Source organism: Mesitornis unicolor, unplaced genomic scaffold (assembly GCF_000695765.1).
Source record: "Mesitornis unicolor isolate BGI_N332 unplaced genomic scaffold, ASM69576v1 scaffold23034, whole genome shotgun sequence".
Classification (NCBI taxonomy): Eukaryota; Metazoa; Chordata; class Aves; order Mesitornithiformes; family Mesitornithidae; genus Mesitornis; species Mesitornis unicolor.
The window spans coordinates 46077-68554 of NW_010179701.1; the positions used below are offsets into that span (position 1 = coordinate 46077).

A 22478-nucleotide genomic window follows, 5' to 3' on the forward strand; every position below is an offset into this window, starting at 1 on the left:
GATGAAAACTTCCAATTTTTGTGTGCAACTCTTCGTGGTTCTTCTTCTTTCTTCTTTAAGAATTTAAAGCATGAGATTTTGCTGACTCCATACAGCTGTGAATATCTGAAGACAGATTTCTGTGGTTTAGTTTTTCTGTCTCTCTTCAGTGGATTCAGAATAGTAATGCATTAAGATATTAAGCCAGAATTTCAATGGAAATTATAAAGCTCTCTCAGCTGCTATACAAACACCATTGCCTTTCAGTGTTTTCATATATCTGAATTATTGCCAATATATTTTAGCTTTTACCATATTCTGTGCCAGGAGACCAGAATAATTAGGGACTGAAGACGACGATGATAGCACAATCTAATTTCCAGGTGAAGCATTAAGTGAGTAAAGAAGTCTTCTAGTCTATCCACAATTATTCTCAACAGGGAGCAAAAAGACTACCTCTCTGAGAGGCCATGGAGAATGCCACATGTAACCAAAAGTGCCTGCAGCAGAAGCAACATTATGCTTGGATGTTCTAATTGTTAAATGTTCTCCCTCTTAAGCTAAACAAGACCTTAAAGTATATTAAATTCGAGAAATACACATTAAATTCTAAGCATGCTGGGCTGTTTCCGTTCAAGAAATACTACTAGAATAATTTCTCTAAATATATTAGGAGGGAATTTTCATTCTTTTGGGCAAGACTTCTCAGTTTTTCTTCATGCTGTGGACAACATTTCCTCATCTACTGAGACATTTGTCACTGTCTCAGTTGCCTTTTCAGCACACTGCCTCTTCTACCAACCACAGCTGCATGCTGCAACAGTCACTTACACATGAAGGACATTTTAGGAAAGTGTTTTTTATATTTTTAGCTTCTGTTAATGCACTTTAGCAGCTGGAAAACAGAGAGAAGAGCCAACACCATGAGATCAGCCAGCTCTCTCTATAAGCCACCAGAGAAAGCTCTGGGAAGTATCAGTGGTTCACAGATCGTGTTTTGGGAACTACTGTAACGGGGAACCAGGTTCATAGCCACAGAGTGTTACAAGTTTTGGACTTGTCTATCAATAGTAATGCCTTCATCAGCATTCATAAGGTCAGGATTTTAGCCTAAATTTCCATCAGATTCCTGGATCAAGATTTCTTGAATTAAAGTCCTAAAGCATCTTATGATTAAAACAAAGAGAAAGCCTTAAAGCATTAATTTGTTTCTTTGTTTTTTCCCCCTTTTTTCTTCATATATTCTCTTTGGAAGTCTTAACATTGTTGTAATTAGTTATTATAAAGCAATATTCTTTACACACAAAATGTTATAGGTTTAATTAATATACCATTGTATTTAATACAATGACATTAGTAGATGTAGCACTTCAGAAGCTTGCAGGAAATAAGGATGTTATCCTGTCACAGCCTGCCTGGGAGACACATCAACTTCCCTTCTTCCTTTTCCTTCCATTAGCCATGCTGCCTGCTGTCTGGAGCCTTGAGTTTTATGCCTTCTTGCTCCAGAAGAGCCATTTTGCAGAACATGTGCTGCTCTTCATCTTGTGCCAATTAAATCTCTGCAGACAAGCAATTTCCTCCAGACTGAGGGGGCTGGAGAGAGAGGAGATGTATATGGAGGGAAGGTAGTAATTTTCCCTTTTCACTGTTGCAGCCCTAGGGGTAGATGAAAGCTTCTTAGTCTGCCCTGCCCTACCTCTGCACCATGGCCTGTTTCTCACCTACAGTAAAACCACCTTTTAGTCCCTGGGGTGAACTACACACCCAAGGTTGCATTAAACTAGCTAGTAGAAAGGTTACCACAGTGATATGGATTATCAAACAGAAGAATTCAAAAAGTATTCACTCAATTTCTCAAACTTCTGTAACAGAACTCACATAAATACTGGCCAACATGAGAGTGCCTTATTTTTTCTTAATATTTATTTTCCACATCAGAATCAATGCTCCTACCATGCACTCTCAGCTCCAGTGATGTTGCTACCTATCAATTACAGTGATATTTCCACCTATAAAGTTCTTTTCAAGCATTAATATAATGTAATATTTGTGTGTTATTGCCAGTAATACAGACAATTTAACAAAGTCAGGGTAATGCTTTGGTAAAGTGTCTTAGCCTCTTTGGCTCTGCTTGTCATAGACTCAAAATCTTGATCATACAATCAAACCATTACTTGTGTCCTTACCATTCTTGGATGCTGGTTACATTCAATGTCATATTTGATTTTGAATGTGAACATTCTCTGTGTACCCAATATATACTAATGTTCATAATGATATACCACTGTGTAGCTCGCTGTCATATAAAGCATGCATACACCTACCAATATACACTCTAAGGAATATCTACCACCTGGACAGCACTGAGTCTTTTAAATAGTCCAAAGTTATAAATCTATTTATTTAAAATCTACCACATTACCAGAAAAGAGTAAATGCCCCTGTGTACAGCTTGGAATAAAGACAATATATATGCAGTATATGTTGAAGAGTTGACAGGCCCAGGCCTATTTAAATAAACCACAAGAACCTTATGACAGCTATTTCCTGTGAATGTCTGCAGACAAAGGTGTGCTATTTTGGAGGTCAGTATTGTGGAAACTGTCTGAGGCCAGGAAGGAACGAGTTTTGCAAAGCCTTTTGTGAGACCGGAGGTTGGAGAAGTCTCCTTAAACTTGACACAACTTTGGGTAAACTTAAGCCAACTCTTTAACTGTCCTCTTGCAGGACCTGAACAGGCAAGTGAGCTGAAGTTTGCCCTTTGGTTTTACACCACTTTGCACTTCCCACTCATTAAGGGGGTGTAAGACCCTGTAGCCTGAGAAAGAGTATATATGAGGCAGTGGAATCCTCCAGACCAGAAGGCCATTGAGTCTGGGGTCACAACTTATTTAAAATTCTTTTTTTTTTTCATACTGCTAGTGTTGTTTAAATAGCTCTGGGCAACTTACTGAACTATTATCTCTCACACTCGCATATTTGTTTTCTTTTCTCATATGTTCCTCAAAATACATTAAATTATGTCTGAAGAAGACCAAAGAGCCCTGGCCTGGGTATTCTCACCTGTGGTAACAACACTGACCTGGTTGCGCTGATCTGCTACCTTCTGCAAAGTTTTACTCACTCGGACCACCTCTGCTCACTTCACGTCAGTTAAAAGGAGTCCTGGAGAAAGTGACACAGATCTGTTGAATCCAGACAGATGAGTCGGTGGTACTGAAACCTGGGGAGCCATCTCAGGGCCTTGTCTGCATGTTTTACTCCTGTGCTTCAGGAGTCATTTCAGTAATGCCCAGAACCAAGCATAGCCGGCCTTGAGTGTCTCAGATTCATGGGGAGCTTGAAGATCAGTTTCTCAACTTCACCAGTGATCACATCTTTCCTAAATCTGGAAGACAGTGTATGCCTGGTGATAAGATAGAAGAAGCTTACCTTGGGGGGCAGGGGTCCAGGCTACAGGCTTTCAGCAGCTGTGGAGGACGGCGGCTGGTTACACACAGGATCTCATCCGCAGTCTCCCTGGTTTGTTTGTTCAGGCAGGTCACAACAGCCTCCTGGACACCTGCACACAACAACACATGGTCACAGCCAGCTCTCTGCACCTGGAGAGTCAGCTGAGGGCAGAGATGGGCCCGGTGGGGCCAGTGGGGCTGCACTGGGGCTGCCACATGTGGGGAAGCCCAGCCTCACACCCAGAGCTGCCAGCTCAGAGGCTGCAGCCCTAGACGCAAAGCAGGAGGATGCTGCATCCTGCAGGGCAGTGAGCTGTTTACTGCCAACATCCAAGCACTCTGCCTGACGGTCTTTGAGGAGTATGGTCTGAACGGTGTGGCAGGTGCATTCTACCCTGAGAAACTGGCCCAGCAACACGGCACAGGGTAACGTGTGACTGGAGCCTAGGAGACCACTCCGGCCAATGACCGTACCGAGGAGATCACCAAAACCAGTAAGGGCCATGTACGACCATGTATGATCACGAACCCTGACCTGACTTGTGTATAAATGGAGTCCTGCCAGATGCCATTTTGAGCCCTCCTTGAGGCAGCAGGTCCTCCACTCAGCTAGGGACTCCTATTGAGTAAAATCCCCCTAGCTGAGAATCCTCACTTTAACTGGTGAGTGGATGCATGCTACAGGATCCTCTTCTAACCCCAAACCCTAGAAGCTTTTAGGTAATTTAAATAACTCTTGGAGTAGTACCACTTATTTGTTCTTACAAGCCAGCTCCGGTGCTATCTGAACCTGTACAAAGAATTGAGTGTGTTGACATATCCCTTTAGTAATAAACCATCGACTAGGCCTGGGACTAGGACTGGACCAGCTGCACCTAAACTCCTCTTTGAGGGGAGTTTAGAAAGCAAGGAGGTCCTTTCTAAACCTCAGGAGCAAATGCGAGGGCCTTCCTAATTGTTTATATGCCTAACCGTTCCATCTACCCTTGTCACTTGCTCAATAAACACGTTGTTGCTTCTCTCTCTCATGAGTGAAGTGTAACCTACATATACATACATACATCTTCCCCTGCCCTATCTGTCTGTCCTGTGACAAATGTCTACTAAAGGGGAATGTTTCTTGGCACAGCATATCCGAGTAAGAAAAATCACAGTTCCTTTTCTCCTTTCTATTGAGAAAAGCCTTCATCTGTAACTCTTGCAATTTTCCAGATACAGTCATACATTGCTTACTGCACGTTTTGTGTCCTGTTCCCCAGTCAGCTGGGAGATGGCCTGATCAAAAAACTGCTTGGGCTTTTACTTGCCTTTGCTTTCAGTCTCACTAGGTGTCTCAGTTGCAATGAAAAGTCCCTGGATTCATACAACACTTACCTTCCTGGGACAGAAGATTGTCCAATCCTCTCTAGAGACTCATCCTTTCACTACAAGTGCAACAAGGCTGTTTATTTGTCAGTCAAGCAGGCTAAGGTGTGAAGGTGGCCTTGACTTCAGCATGGTGTATTTTAAGCAACAGTGTGATTGCTATATGTGCAAAGGTAAAATAAAACAAAGTGACACAATTCAGCTGCTCTCAGTGACTATTCTGCATCCACAGACCTGCACCTAAACTTAAGATGCAGACCTGCAGGGTGTATCTGAGAGCTGGGACAGAACAAGGGTAGCTGTTGGGACTAAGAGAGAAGCTGGAAGATCTGGTGATTATATATTAACTCAGGAAAACCTTCGTGATACCAAATTCAGTATGTACTCTTCGGCATACTAGTTACCCTTTCTCACTTTCCCTATGAGAAAGTGTCCTGGTTTTGCCGTGACTGAATTGTAGAATTCCCTTTTCTGTTTTAGCAGAGCTGCATTTATGAGAGAAATGCAGTGTTTGCTTTAGTGAACACAAGTCAACATTATAGCATTAGGTGGGATAGAATTATTTACCTTGTAGTAGCTAGTGAGAGTTTTGATTTGGATTTGTGCTGGAAATAATATTGGTAACACTCCAGTGTTGATACTTTCAAGGTTTGTTTTCCAGTCTTTTCCTAAACATGCATTCATAGTTTGTTTTTATTTCATCCCCCACCCCGACCTTTCTACATAACAGGATGGGGGGAAAGTGAAATACCAGTATTTTCTGGGACAGGAGACCCAGGACAGTAAGACAGGCATATTACATTTTTTGGATCACAAGGTTAGAAAGCTAGAAAAACAAGGATTGCAACACTACAAGCCATAGAAGAGTACTAGTAAGAGAGGATCTACTTCTTCCCTAGGAGGGGTCTAAGGATAATAATTTGCCTGAATTTCCTAAAAATCTATTCCACAGTGGTGCAAGCAAAGTGGAAATACAGTTTTTAAATTCATCCTTACATAGTGAGTTAGGAAAAGATTAGCTGAACTAATAACATTTGCATCATCTTCTCAAAATCAACAATTAGTTTTCCAAAATACCTCATAATCTTTTGAAGACACCAGTGTTTTTAAAAAAATAGCATTGGAAGAGCTTGAACAGCTACAAAAGCATTGTAACAGAACTGACAATAACTTTTGTGATTTCTAATGCCAGAAAGCACATCATTAGGCAAACCATAATATCATATTATTCAACAGGACCAAAGCGCTTCAACTCATAGTTTCTGTACTCCTGAAATTATTCACAGATTCATTCCCATTATGCTCAGTACAGGCTGAGGAAAGGCCTATAGCAAAGCAGCATGTTGAGCAATTTATTAGCTTATATGTGTGCAAGCCTATCCAGGGCATGCCTATGACTTAAAGATAGACAGTGTCTTCATTGTACTCCGAAGAGAAGAAAGAAATTTGACATTTTTGGACATGGACATCAACATAGCAATTACCAAAGTCCCTGAAGTCAGAAAACACTGTCGTGGGTTTCCTTCTTCACAAGGTAGCCGCATATTTTCAAACCATTTTGCTATTCAAATAATCTACCAAAAGACTTCAAAAATTGTAAAAAGTATTAATTTCTCGGAAAGGAAACCAATGAAATTTTTATATATAAACAATATGTTATCTACTCTGTCATGTTCAGTATCTGTCCAGCTCAATCATTTTTCTGCTGAGCATGTTATCATATTGTGCACAGCAAACAAGCAGGACAAACTGCTCCTGGCTGCAGAACACAGGTGATTCTCTGCCTGATAGGAAATGGCACTGTGTTCAAGTTACTGGTCTATACTTTGCATTGATGACTTGCAGGCGAGACAGAAAGACCTATCTGTTGAAGCCAGGAGAGAAGGACTGCTAAACCAGAGGTAGAGAAACTGGTTCCCACACCCTTAACCATGTGGGAAGAAACCACCAAGTCCTGTCACATGCTGGTGACATCATTCTGTTTGCTAAGGATACACCTCACTCCCTATCTGTATGTGCTGGATGTTTTCCTTTTCAGATCAAAATTTCGTAAACTGAGTGTACTTCTGCAGCTTCAATCACTCCTCTCTGAATTGTGTCTCCAATAACCTCTTGATCAATAATTATCTATTACCTTAACACTTTTGCATTATTTGCTTCAGTGCTGACTATTCAAAACTAAATGACTGTGAGGTCTTGAATTCAGCCTTTTCTCTGATTCTCTTTTTTCTCTCTGGTTTTCTTTTATCAAATTCATATAGCCAAGTTCTGATACTAATGCTCTTCACCATTCAGTATTCCACCTGCCCCAACCTCCCAGTGAGTTAATTCCCAATACTTATTTCTGCTAAGTAATCTCTGACCATATTTCCAATAATTTTAGTCTATCTTACCAGCATTCTACTCTGCTCATTATAATTTCCGTTCAGAGATTTTTACAACTTTTTACCTTTTAAAGGTACCAGTAGGAACAGTAATCTTGCCTGACAGCATGGGTATTGAAGAAAAAGGCTCATAACTGAATTTAACCAGTCTATGGTTGCTAGATTGTGTACTGACAGAAGTTTTTGGCTTTAATAGCTTGTGCCAGGCACTAAAAAAAAAATCTGTCTGCCTCCAGCAGCAAGCAAATGTGCTCAGAATCACTTCAACTTCTCCTGGAATCTCACACTGATAACATCTGTCCCTATGTCTTTGATAGCTCAGTGTGGCAAATGGTTATAAGCTTTAAATCAACAGATGGATCATCGAGTGTTTAGAGACTATAAAGACCTTTGATTATCTGTCAGAAGTTCCAAGGTACAGAGATAATTTAAAAGGTATATAAACTTCAGGAAGTTTATTTCCTAAATAACTGAATTCTAAGCATTATTTACTACACAATATCAGTAGAACAAAAAGCTGTTTTTTCTTTCCCTGAAAAAAAAATCAGTTCTCAACAGGAATTCACAATACAAAAAGGTGCAAAGGTGGGACATGAATCTAGGCACAGCAAGTTCATTTTCAAAATACCATCAAATGAGATTTTCTTTGTTTATATCTCCCAGAATAGAAGAATTGTTACATGATATTTGATGACAACTCTGGGAAATGCAGCCACTAACAGCAGACTAAATGACTAATTCCTTCTGGTTGCTTCTTCTGGGAGGTGAAAGGTTACTTTTGCCTCTATCCAATTTCTTCTCGTGAGACTCCAAAAACAATAAAATTAGTTTGACCAGTCTTGCACCTATGACTAAAAAAATGTCTGACTTAGCATCTGCTAATCTGGAAAAGTTGAAGTTGACATCAGACAAAAGGAAATCTTGACTAACAATTTTTGCTGGCAATTGAAAGAGACTAAATTTATAAAAGTAAAATGTCTCCGTCATATCAGTCTCTGTGAATTGTATTTGGAAAATACACACATAATCACTATATTAAAAGAAAATACTTGAAAAGGGTATTTCTAGAAGCTATTCAGGTTTCAGTATTCACAGTGTAAGAGTGACAAACTGTTACTGCTTGCTAATAGCCTCAATATACGAAAGATACTCCTTTGTTGCAACTTAGCATATGTTAGTGTCATAATTTTTAGGTAGGAAATAAAGCAATAGTGGCAATGGTCTGACAGCTCTCTGTGAACTGCTCTAAAGACTGACTACCATCAGTAAGCTAAAAGTTAGTTCAGAAAACCTTTGCTCTAATTTCTACTAACTGTGTTTTTTAAGTTTGTAATTGCTTACTAGTGAATCTATACAGATCACACTATTCATAAGGTGTTGAGTGTTTTCCAATTCTACAGTATCTATTCTATATTTCTCTATGATAATGCTTTAAAAAAAAACAACTTGAAAATTTAATGCAAAAGACAGCAGCTAGAGAAATCTCGGTTTAATTTTAAAAATACTGTTGTGAATACATTTTTCAGAAGTAGCTAGACAAACTGATGGGAAAAAGATACCATATAATTGTGCATTAATAGTATATAACATATGGAACAAGTTACCTTGATTAACTTCGAGAAACTCCAAGTGCCAAGTCTGCTAGCTTTGGACAATCACAACATTAGTGCTTTTTTCCAGCATGTTTTCTTTTGTGCTGAGATTAGAGCTAATGCCACTTTGTGATAGCAGTTAGGGAACTGGCTGAGCCCTCAGAATATCAATAATTTAATGCATTTGCTATGGGATGACAATTCACTTCTACATATTTAAACTTGCACAGTCCAAATCAAGAAATAAAAACTAAAAATTACATGTGATTCTTAGCTTTTACCATCAGGCAATTTTAACATTCAACTTTTTTATGTGAGTGCCTTTTGAGTGATCAGCTGATACAGGGACACAGAAATATGTGAAACATTAATCACTCTTGGTGACAGCCTGAGCATGGAGTGTGAAAGTCCTGGACTAAAATATGTTGTGCACATGTTTCTCTTCAGATTTCATCCATGCCTTTTCAAATATGGTTGGACTCAATGATCTTACAGTTGAACTTGATGATCTTAAACGTTTTTTCCAACCTAAATGATTCTATGATTTTAAATAGCTGTAGCAAAGTTGAATGTATGTGGGTGTTAACTGCAAAGCACATGCTTTAAGAAAGAAAGCAAATCCAGTACAGAAACATTTTTCACTTACCTCCTCCACAGGACTCTGAACACTCTGTAAAGCCCTCATATTCCCAGTCATAGAGCTCATCAAACTCCTGCAAGCTGCCATATAGCAGTTCAGTTTCCTCTGGGGTATATTCAGTTGCCTCCCCAGGGCACGGACCACCGTAACAGGCTCTCTGAGACACAGGTTTGGGACCTTCACATTCATCAATGGGCAAGTCAGCCACAGACTGGGAGAAAGAGAGGAGCACTTGACATTTCACAAGCCGCACCTGGCTGCCCACTCCACAGGTGACACTACAGGTGGACCAAGCCTCAGGAATAAACCTGTGAGAGGAAAAGAGCAAGGCATAATATGTCCACAAACATACAGGCAAGCAAAAGCAGCATAGTCATGTCTAGGCTGAATTCTGTTTAATGAGTAACAAATGCATCACTTCATTATAGGGCTATTATGAAATGCACATAGCCATGACAACTCAATGGCAGCAATGGAATGGCTCTCAAGTACTCATGTGGAGAGTCTCTTCATATCCAGAAGGATAGATGCACCCTTAGATGCACCTGCCTTGATCCTAAAACATCACAGTGGGAGGCATCCTGCAATCTCCCAATAAGCTTCTGGATCCTACTAGCTACTTTTTGCTGGTATTCAACCTACACCACCTCCGTCTTAGTTGATGTCACAATTATGTCAGTAGTAAGTACTGAAGAGGCTGCAGTTATCAGCTAGTTGCAATATCACAGGGAAAATAATTTCAGCTATTGTTCCTCTATTGCAGTAAATATTTTAAAGTATTAATTTGAAGCCATAAAAAATATAAAGAATGCACCATTTCTTTAGCTGCTTCCCTCTGCCCCCCCCTCCCAGTATATTTTATTTCCCTTCTAATTAAAAAAACATTGTTTCATTTCTATTCTGGATTTCTCTGGCTGTTGTTCTTGTCTCACTGATTAGGAATCCTTACGTATTCCAAATCTTTGTCTCTGAAAGTGCACACATAATAAAGGCACCTTGCAGCCACCATTACAATAAGCAAACCGGACTAAATTCCATGTTAATTTTTGTTTTCCTCAACAATGGAACAATTCTTCAATTCTTCCATGTTGTCACTACTTTTTCAATATCTCAAAAAAATCAGTGCTGGAAACTGGTCTAGAATTTTACTCAAAGTAACATCAAGCAGATGGTTCACGTTCAAAGCCATACCACATCATTAGCAGTTTCTTTAAATGTAACACACCTTGTTCTGCTGAGCTCATGTTGATCTGTTCTATTCCTAAATCTTTCTGGAAAGATTGATTCTGAGGTACTTCATGACCTGCATTACTTATGCTTAGATACCTGGTGTTGGTGGTATTAAAACACTGTAGTAATGAATCAAGGTTGCAGGGTGATTCAGAAAGCTTTGTCTGACTTCTCTATTGGCTAATCTGTCAAAAATAAATTTTTTCCGGGGGGGGGGGGGGGGGGTGTGGGCGATTTTTTCCCGGGGGGGGGGCGGGAATTCTGAGACAGTGGCTTTGGATATACTTCAAGGGCTAGAACAGAAGAGTGAGTAGTTGGATCTGGCTCTGATCCCTTAAGAACCTCACAGGAAAATTCCCTATTGATAACTCTCTCCTATTGACAGTAAGTGTTTGGGATCTGTCAGCTCCTTCAAACTCAGCAAGGTATTTTTTTAACTGATATTTTTGAGTGCTAATCTAACAGACCAAAAGATTTTTTTGTGATAGGGTCAACTGCCTGACAGGAATTTAGTTCTTTCAGTACTTAATCTTATGCATTAGCTAAACTTATAAAATAAATCAGAGCTTATGGGATGTATTTTTGATTAAAACATGGCTGTCACTGACAGCATTTCTTTCATTCCGGTCTTTATTTAGATAGGTCACACCAGACTTGTACAGCTTTGCTGAGGGCTGAAGGCAATACATGTCTGTCTCCTTTGTGGTTTAGAGCTACTTGGGGCGGTAGGAAACTCATTTCTTACCTTGAGAATCCCATGAATAGTCTCACAGGAAGAGAAAGGAAATTTATTTTTGTGATCAGCATCTTTGAAAGCATTTTTATGCACTTCTCTATTTCATCCATCACCTTTCTCTAGTTGACAAAAGGACTTTCCCTTCACTCTGTAGTTAAAAAAAGAATCCAAAACCAAGAAAGGAACCTGGTGCCCTCACCACCTCCCATCCCAGTGTATATGTACCAGTATCCCCGACTATAACAGCATAGTCTCCTAGAGCACAGATTGTGCATCTCTTCACCCACTTTTTGTGGCTGTTTATAACAACTTGTTATAAACCTGATATCTACTGCTAGCGTTATACACATGAAGTAATAGGAAAGAAATGGATTGTATATATTATTGGAACATTTGAAACTGTTTATAACTGTTTACAAAGACCACAAGATTTATTTCTGGAGAAAAGCCTTTGAGAAGCTAATGATGCAAAGTTATTCCATTTCTCTACTCTGACGCATTTTATCTGAAAAGATCAGTCTTGTTTCAAAGATTGTATCCTTTATTTTGAAAGGATTATAGTCTTCAACAGTACAGGTGGGCCACTCATTTTGTTTTCTCTAAGTCTGTGCAGCTGCTATAATACTATTTTGATGTGAAAAATCTCCTGTCACAGATTAAACAGTCCATGTCGGTCACTGTGACATAGATATTTTTGATTAGTTTAAACGGCTTCTTGGCCTGACAAACTAAGAGGTAGAAATCCTAATTAGGTTACAAAAACAGCCACTGGTCTTCATCAGAAGCTGTCTTCCTTATATTTTTAACACTCTGAATTGTTCTGTAAGTTTGCTTTGTTGAAGAGCTGCTGCATTCCAAACCAAACAGGATGATTTTACTCATTTATAAAAACAGCGATACATCATATACTCAGAATATTTACATATCGCACATACAAACATAGAGACAAAAGAGAAAGGACACAAAAGGGAAGTAAGAACATTATTAAAGCAGACTGGATCCTTTTTGAAATGAGGCTTGATCTCTAAATGCCCCATATTACATTATTTTACTCTAGTCAGCATCTCTTAATGAGAACACTAGAATACCTTCAAGAAATTATATTTTACTCAGCTTTCTAGGCCAAATTTCTACATTTTAAGTGATAAATTTGGAGGTATAATTTAGTTCTAATGTAACTGTTGGCTGCTAAAGAGGGAATTGGTAGAATCAAATGAGTGGAAAACTGAAAAAAAAATGAGAAAAACCAAGAAAACCCTGCAAAAATAATCTCCATATATAATACGAATGTATAATATAAGTATAAAATGTTTCTGAATTTTCCATTATCCAAAAACCAGGAAATTATAAAGGTTTTCAAATATTTCTGTGTGGTCATTAACGATAAATGTTGCCAAATGGTGAGCACAAAACACAAAAAGTATGTGAATAATAAGCAGTCAGTTCCATGGTTTTAAAGTTATTTTTTCCGCATGTAGCATACCTTCCACTGTGCAACACTGTGCTTTTTGTATGTTAACATTTGAGTCTTCTTTGAAAATGGAAATAGTGGAATAGATTTACTGAGAAGTAGTTTTTTAAAAAAAACATGAAATGATGGAGGTGTTTCAGATTTCATTGTATGTAATTTAATTAAATCCCACTGTAATAATAATCCCTGTAATAACAATCCTAACAAATGAGACAAAGACAGTAACTACAATAGTTCTAGTAATGTGGCAGTAGTAGCTATCAGCCGGAACCCAATTGTGCTAATAGCTGTACAAATGAAAAATAAAAAGGTGCCTGTTGCCTCAAGGAGACTACATTGAGTATTTCATAGTTCTTAGCATACTTCTCAGGGATTAGCATGTTCTTGTTACATCAAAGATCATTTTATTCCTCTGCACAGCAGACATAACAATGCTTTTTCCTCAGAGGAAAAACACAGCAGGAAGTGTGTTCTGAGAGCATGTTAAAGAGCAGTCTTTTGCTCTGTTTTAGAGAGATTCCTAATAGGTAGAGAAGTGGAAGTTGGAAGAATGGAAAAATCTTGACTTTGCTTTGTTATGACTGATTCAACAGCATCTGCTGTTACTCAGCTGCTGGAATGCTGACTGAAGTACAGCATCCAGGTGTGGCATAGCTGAAAGGTCCCTGTGCCTGCCACTCCCCACTAAGCAGGCATGTCCAGGGCCAGCAGTGGTCACAAGCTGGAAAAGGGCAAGGATTGGAATAACAGCTGGAAGACCTCCAAAGAAAACTAGGGATTAAAAATGGGTGATGCTTATACAAAAATGCCTATACTTGTTTTCTTGACCTGTGGGCACCTTTATGGTGATGGACCAGCAACCTTTTCTCATTATACAAACACTCTTGCAAAATAGTAATTTCTGGATTTAAAAAAGGTGTTGTATTTTTCAGTGTTTTTTGTTAGCTGTTGAAGTTTCACAATGTGTACAAGATTGTGTTCAGCTGAAGGGACTATTTTTGCACTATTTGTCATATGCATATTAGCCTAAACTAGGCTGCACAATGTGTTCTGGGAATAGAGAAAAATAAATGTAATGCCACTGACATCGATAGACTTCTGCAGGAGTCATTCAGGTGTGGTACTGAGATGGTTTTGAATCACTGCTTTTGTAGTGTACTACAATCACTGAAAATATATTTCAAGGAAATTTTAATATGACAGCAGAACCAGCTTACCATGTTTGTATGTAAAGCACTTAATACAAAATATTGGTCAAACTGAAATGCACAGCAATCCTGTCTTGAGGATGCACGTCCAATGGACCTGCAAGTGAATTACAGTAATTCACAGAATTTCATGCATGTAACATGATGACTACAAATATAAAATAACAAAAAAAGAGATGGGACCTATCTCTGCAAGATTGAAGTAAAGATTAGAGTGAATCTATGAACAGTGGGTAGATACCACTTGCCCAGTTCAATTTTCCAAGGACTGTTTGCATTTGTGGATATTATATTATTATTCACATTTACACATAAGAATGTCCCTTTCAGACAACATTGTGCTACACTATGATCACTTGCATATGAAGGTAGCAAAATCAATGTAAAAATTTAAGTTGAGAATAATGATGACAATGGCAGTACTTAGTCTTGGGATAATGATACTTTTAACTTCAAAATCTGGGCACAGCTAAGGACCACTGTGTATTCCCCTCCATATAGCAACATATACGTAACTGGAGAAGTCAGAAGAAGAGAAACACAAAGGCAGAGTCAATGATTTACTATGGGAGACCTTCCACGGCTGGTCACAGTGTGCTCAGAGTGAGACCCTGCTGAGTTTTATGAAGATCTCCAGGAAAATTGACGTACATAGCCACAATCTCTTCTGTCCAGGATTTGGGTGTCTACAATGTGCGTCATGAAGAAAAAAAAAGTGTCTATACAGATTAATGTCCTTTAAGCTATGGAGAAAAATAGCTTATTTTTCTTCACTGCTACTTAATTACATATTGACATTCATTTTTATTGCTTAATGTTTTTTCTTTTAAATCCATTACTGGCTAAATCCATGGTTCAGACAAAGTCTGAGATTTTGAAAACTGTACATACCACTAAGGCTGAGTGTTCGAAAGCACAGACACTCAGTTGTTAAGACATCTAAAATCAGATACTACTGGTGAAGTAAAATGCTCAGGGGCTTTTTGAAAGGGTTAGAAATTTTCTGTGATAGAACCAGGAACTGAGCTCACACTTCCAGACTCCTTGTGTTGAGCTGAAATGCAAACCTGTCCTTACTGTCCAGAAGAGGCCACCTTTCCATAGGTTTTAAGCCATGGATAACACCACAGGATGCTCACAGACAGCACAGGGTAGCTGCTGGTGCCATTGTTCAGAGAAGTGAAGCAGAGGTCATGATCACTTATCAGTAAAATATCAGAGCTCCATCTGTAAGAGTAACGGCACCAGAGACACCTGCATAGGTCCAATTTCAATCTGAGTGATTACAATCTGTCCCTCTATAGTTTCTCTTCAGTTTAGTCTGAATACGTTCTTTTCCTTCAGCTTTGTGTCAAATCATTCTATACTGCTGGTGCTCTCCATAAATTCACAACTGCCTTTTTCCCCAGAGAAAGAAAACTGCTCATGACCTGAATAGGTATTACATATAAATCCTAAGTAGTGGTAACTCTCTAAAGGGGCTAATTGAATGAACAGATAAAGGATTACCCAGTGTTAGGCTGCTGCACTGACTATATGACTGACCACAAACATAGTTGGTTGGGGTTTTCTGCCATTAGATCTTCATATAGATTAGTTTCCCTAAACTTCCTTCTTCGTCTTCATTGCATGACACTGAAGTGGACAAGTAACAGCCTAGCAGTTGATAGTATCTGTGTATGTCCTTGCTACTTTTTTAAGCAATCCTATAACCATAACATGCTTTATTTTTAAAGTAAAACATTCGTAGGAAGTTTTACAATTACTTACTAACCTGTGAAACATGTGCAAACATCATGTTGGAAACTATTTAACAGGGAAAACCAAAATAAAATAGTTTATATAGCTTTGAAACATAAACAACTACTGAAAAATAAGAGATCTTGGGTGACTCTGCCACACAGGCCTCTCTGTCCATATCAGTTCCCTAAGGTCTCTGTTCCCCACACTGATGGATGTCAGGAATTTCCTTTTGTTTTTCACCAAACCAGCTCCATCACTATGATAGGGCCATCTGGCATCCAGATATTATTGGTTGCCCTCTTCCCTCATCCACCCTTCTTTTTCATGGTTAGCATCAGGGTTATTTATGGCAGTATGTTAAAAGCTGGGTATGGTGTTACCTTTAAGTGGCTGAACTCGTTATGATTAATTCTTTGAAGAGCAGAATGAATGAAGTTCAATTTTACATGGATTTATATTTGAAGGCTGAGTGCCCAGGCAGATTCTCTGTTATCTCTTAAGGACCAAACTCCTTCAGAAACCTATTCTTCAACTGGGGAATTGTAGGGTGTCAGTTTTCTACCTAGTCATTTACTTTAGTGAGAGATGTGGAACATACTTCCACTGAATTTCCTGGTGAATTTGACAGAGAGGTAAAATTCTCTTTGATATCTTTATATCTCTGTCAAATTCACTTAATAGGAATAAATTCAGACATTACTGAGAGAAGAGGAAGGCAACTGACAGATAGACATATACAGATAAAATGAAACTGTAAGACTTGCTTCCTTTAGAAATTCCTGAAGAAATAGATAATGGAAGGCACAGTTACACACAGCTGGAATAAAAATTAGGTGTCTGCTGTTCTAGAAGCATACATTAGAGAATGATCACAAATTGCAGGTGGAAGGACAATGTAAAAAAAATGTGTACCTTTGGAACTCATAGTATGCAATTTCATGAGAAAAACTGTACTCAGTAGAAAGTCACAAAAATCACAAAATCCACAAGACAGCAATACAGAGATTCACAAATATGAGAATTCAATGCATAGAAGAAATTTCCTGAAAATTTTCATTTTAGGTTTTAAACTTCCCATCAAAATTAAACTTTGAGAAGTACAATAAGGTTGCTTATAGATGAGGTTTTCTTTCTCTGCCTGAAGAATAAGGAAGAAAATGTGACAGTGATAGGGAACGAATGGTCTGCTGGCTACAAGAACAACCCTGTCTATAGCGGAGAATGTGTATAGTGACTTGGTGGCATAAGAAAGCTCAGGAAGAGCCTCAGATGAAGTCTAGGAAAAGAATGAATCTTTACTGACATCTGCCCAAGTGCAGTCATGAAAACAGTAATTATTGCACTGATACAGACTGAGTAGGTGTCATGGTTTCGTGGGATAGAATCATAGAATAAATTTTCTATTCAGGAAAGCTGTGTTTTTGAGAAGACTGCAGCACTCGATGTAAACAAAGCTGATAAAACACTTTGTTTCAGTTTGTGGCCAGCCCCGGTATGAAGGCTGCCATAGTGTGTACTTTGTATTGGTACTAACATTAGGAGTTTTTAATTATAATTTTATTAAGGCTCTTTCAATTTCAGCGCATGGGTCTCCTTTACTTTTCTTGATTTTTCTCCTTGGCTGGGGAGTTCCACTGGGTGATAGACCTTAAATGAAGACAGTAGAAAAACCACATAAGCATAGTTTGTCTGAAGAAATTTCCATGTATCTTCGTGAGTTTTGAATTTTTTTCTCCTTTTTTATGTCTTTACATACAGTTTTTCAACCTAATAACCAGTATCTGAAACAAGTAAGTGGTTAAAGTTAGACATTAATAAAAAGCAATATTAATAGTGAGGCACCAAAACCATTTCATGTGGAAGTTCATGGCTCAGGGTCGCTGTCAACAGATTAGATAATCTGGGAAAATATGTAGATGGCTGTTACAGTTTACAGATGGGGATTGCATGGATGGCCATTTCAGCACAATTTTTCTAAGTTTTTATTTGTTGTTCTTTTTTTTCTGTCTCATGCCTTATTACTAAAATTCATTCCAAACTAAACTCAAGGCATAGATATCTCCTAGCTTTGGGAAAGTTTGCATAAAGATTCTGACTTTGTGCCCTTTATGTTAGCAGTTAGTTAAGACATAGAAGAATCTCTAATTTAATTTAATTTAATGCCATGTAGATTTTTTGTGCTTTGCAGGAAGGAAAAAAGGTTCAAAATGTGAACCCATGGCAGAATGCCATGGACTGTGCCCCACTGTATTGGTGTGTTAGTATCCCACTGGTGTCACTGAAGCGTTGCATGAGATGGGATAAAAAATTAGGATGTCTTTGCATAATAGGTGTTTATGGTTTAAGGGTATGGTTTAAGGGTTACCAGCCTGAAAGAGAAGGGCAGGTGGTGTCTGTAGGACCCTGGGGGGTCAGAGATCAGTACTGTTCCCTCCCCTTTCCGGCCACAGTCTATAAAAAAACGAGGTTTTCGCGGGCTTTTCCTGGCTTTCCTGGGCTGCTTCCTATTGCATCTCAGGACGGCTGGGCCTAGCTCCACGTGCTCGGCAGCATCCACCACCACCCGCTCCCGGCACCGCTGTGGTCCCTGGTGACGAGTCACAGCAGTCGCAGCGGCCACGAGGCACTGCTCGGACATTTGCACTCGGGACTGCTGGGATCGGGTTTTGTATATAATTATCCTTTGTCCCTTATTAATTCCCTTTTCCTTTCCCCTGTTGTTTTCATTAAACTTGTTACAGTTTTAACTTCCAACCTTATGTGAAGCATCTTTTCTCTATTCCCTTTTTTTTTTAATCCTCCCCTGGGAGGGTGGGGGACAATAAAGAGAAAATCCTGCTCCCTGGGCTTGCCCTGAGCCCTAAACAGAGACAATAGGACTTTTATTGCATCACAGCAGTGAAACTATAAAGCAAGAAGGTGTCATAGCTGCACTTAAAACATTTTAAAGCTCTTAAACTCCTCTCCCTTTGTATCTCTCAAGGTCTGTTTTAATATCACAAATAATACAGCCATAAGTTTTTCCAGAATATTTTATTAAAATATACACGATGATAAAGAAAACCTCTTCATCTTTCCCTGCAGGTTATGCTTATTCTCTACAAACCCCTTCTTGTTGATATTTAAAGATAGATATATATTCCTGTACTCTTTTATCTACAGTACTGTTTTGTTGTTCACAACATTTATATAAAAAATTTCTTAGTGTAACAATTTTTTCCAGATATGACCACATATCAGCATGATTCATTTTTATAAACTTCCTGTTAATACATCTTTCTTTATGTATGCTTCCAGGGGTTATTTACAGTTTGATAAGTGCACAGTTAGCTAAGTGATTTAGTATAGTCACAGGAAAATGAACTGCACTTTACAAATGAAAACTGAGTATGTTCACAAATACTGCATTTTCTAGACTTTGACTCAATGAATCTACCTACAGAGTCTATGAAACTCTGGAAACAGTGCAACATCTCATTATACTACATGCAATAGCTGCTATTAATATATATATACACACATATGAATGTGTGTATACGTGTGTGTGTGTGTATATGTATGTATGTATACATATGGAAGATGGATTAAAATAATTTTTGTTTTGAGGACTCATTATATATTTCACTAGTTCTGTTTCAATGTCCCAGTTTCAGGTTACTTCAATTCAGGTTAACCATGCCAAAACTGCAATTATATTGCATAACAAACAATGTTTTTCACTCTGATACACAGCTGCAGTTGCAAAAAAAAATGCCATGTACTCAGCCACAAGGAACTGGATACTGATGTGCATGCATTTATCACAGTTCCAGAATAAAAATCCAAAACTATAATCATAACAGTATTTATAATTCCTCAGCTTCATTACTAAAGATTTATATGGTACACCAGTTTTATTGCCTCTTCCTTTTAAAATTTATAGAAAAAAGGTGGCAGTAAGGGGTGGGGGGGAAGGGGAAGGTAGTTTTATTTGTCTGAGGAAGATTAATTATCCAGAAATGACAATAAAACTCACTTCTGAATGAAATTCTGAAGGCTTTTTTAAACCACATAATTTTTCTAACTTTTTCTGCAGTCCTGCTATTAATGAAATGGAGCACATGTAGAAACTGCTAAACTGTATTTTTAATAGCAGTGTGTGAAGAACCTTGCTACACCAGGTCTGATTCATACAGTCAGATTTTCTTATTGATATATTAAAAAGGCACATATCAACCCTAATGGAAATAATATTTTTAATCCTTTTATTGTATTTTTTTCTCTAGCATTACTTGTGACGTCCACCTCCTTCTAACTCAAAGGTAATTTTTTTGTGAAACAGACGACAAACAAATAGGAAAATAAAAAGGTTTCAGTTAAGGGACATAATAAGTTGATTTTATGCATTTAGAAGGAAAATGTACAGTTTCTATAATTTCCAGCAGCCCTAATGTGAGGAGACTGTCAATGTACATACACAGGCCAACCTGCCATCCAAGAGGAAAAGCAGCAGGAGGAAAAGGTGCCAATGGAGTACAAGGTGCTGACTGAGCTTTACCTTGCAAAGATGGCTGGGCAAAGACCATGAGCTCACTAGAAAAGCATGGAGGGGAAAATTCCTGAAATGATGAGGTGAGGATAAGGCAATCCAAATCACAGAGCTGAGGTTTCTAGTTTATTTTCTGCTGAAGTTAATTAATTTTTATCTGCTGTTACTACACTCTTACTAGAGGGGGAGAGATGAGGGGGAAATGTCACTGTTTTTTACTTCTTACTTCACAGGGGTATTGCTAGAATAAATAAAGGTGCTGGGCTGCAGATATACAGGGGTATTGGGGAACATAAAACTATGTAGGTAAAGAGACCCACTATAATGTTATTATAAATGACCTTAAATAAAACATGTATATATTTGCTCAAATTAAATCTGCATTTACCCTCTTGAATTGTGTCTTTATACCTGAGTGTGACCCAGCCTTAAGCCCATTTTACAGTGTTGAGTTTAGCCCTTACACTCTAATGAAAGCCAAATACAATTTCAAGAGACTATGTTAGTTCAGCACAAGCCTCAGATCCCCACATCACAAGAACCTGTTGTAAGCAAGTTTTCATGACTTACGATGGTTCTTCAGACACCACTGCTCCTTCCTCCAGCTCCTGAGCCTGCTTGTACCATGGCAACTTTGCTTCCACGGGAAGTTTCTCTATGGAATAAACACAAGCCTGTGAAAGTAGGAAGCATGCAGTAACTCCTCCACATGTGCCAGCCTTCCCTCTCTTGCCACGTGCGCCTGTGATGCGTGTGTGCCTCCATCCACTTGGAGGCTGAGCAATGAGAAGAAAGAAAGAAAGGAGAGCAGGAGAGAGAAAGAAACTGCTTTGTTGCCTGGACTGTAATGCTTACAAGGTTATATTGCCAGATAGTTTACTGTTGCAGTTAGAAGGGTTACGGCCAGTACTAAAGCCAGGAAGGCAAATTAAGTAACTTTTCAGACTATTCAACTGAGCTGTAAAAGTAGGCACTTTGGAAAGGAGTTTTAGGAGGGAGTCTTGCAAGTGTAGCAGGCCTCCACTGACACTGCAAAGGCAAAATGTGTACCCTTAAATTTTAGAACTTCAGAAGTCACATTATGCTTGGTTTTGATGGATTACCAAAAGGAAGAAAATCCTGATTTGATGAGTGATACCACAGAAAAACAGAGGAACAGTAATAAAATGGCTCAGCTATACTTTTCAACCCTATGTTTATCAGTTCATCAGCTATGTGTATTTTAAAAAAAAAGAGCTTGATACTTTTTCTGTCATTTCTGATGGAAAACAGTAGAGCTGCTTTTCTTCCCTTCCAGGATGTGCGCGCAGCATAATGAGCTGCTCTGCTCTGGGGAGTGCAGGGCTATGCTGCTTCACAAGCCAAACTCTGCTTTCATGTGGCGTCAAAGTGGAGTATTTGAGCTGAAGACAGTGGAACTGTTTTAGCTCCAAAGGGGTGTAAAGCAAGAGCAAATTTGGCACTATAATTTGAGAAGGAGCTCAGCATTTCAACAAAATGTTCTGAGCCAGGATCAGGGGGAAAAACACAAGTAAAAAGGAGTGAGATTCAGACTACTGAGAAGAACCAGGGCCAGACCTATTTGCCACTCACAAATCAACCTAAGCCTTTTGGGTTTATACAATGCATGGATTTGTACGCACCAGTGGGAGCAGATTAATGTCATTTAGAATAGCCAGGAATTTTCTGTGGCTCTGTTGTGCTCAACAGTGAACCTTTCATATATGGATGTGCAATTTCCCATCTGTGAGTTGTATCATACAGGATCAACAACTTAAAACTTGATTTCACAGCTACTGCAACTTTAGTCAAGCAAATTTCCCTGAAGCAAGTTATTAACCGAGGAAGAAAGGGACAGTAATAGTGTTATGATGCCTTTTTCTTAGAAATAGCTTGCCAAACTTTAACATATTTATTACTGCCATGTAAGGGTGAATATTTGCCAGCACAGCTCTTAGTTTAATTTATATTTTACTGCATTTGTTATCCAAAATATGTAGGAGATATTTCTATTTATATGTTCTGCAGTATGTTTTATGGGTTTTGGAAAGCCAAATCTTAATTCTGTGCTTTTTTACTTGGATGCAAGTACCTGTAAAAAGCAAAAGCTCTTGTGTACTGCTGCCTGCTATGTGACTTTTTAAATA

At 38.6% G+C, this 22478-nt stretch overlaps 1 protein-coding gene across 1 annotated transcript in view; it reads right to left on the bottom strand.

Annotated features, from left to right (window-relative positions):
• The window catches only part of LOC104535485 (ADAMTS-like protein 1), a gene marked incomplete at both ends in the record, with an annotated part of 84469 nt that overhangs the window by 43879 nt on the left and 18112 nt on the right, over positions 1-22478 (bottom strand). Inside the window, 3 exon segments of the mRNA XM_010182877.1 lie at positions 3415-3544; positions 9422-9723; positions 20902-20986. Coding sequence (XP_010181179.1) covers positions 3415-3544; positions 9422-9723; positions 20902-20986 — 517 coding nt within the window.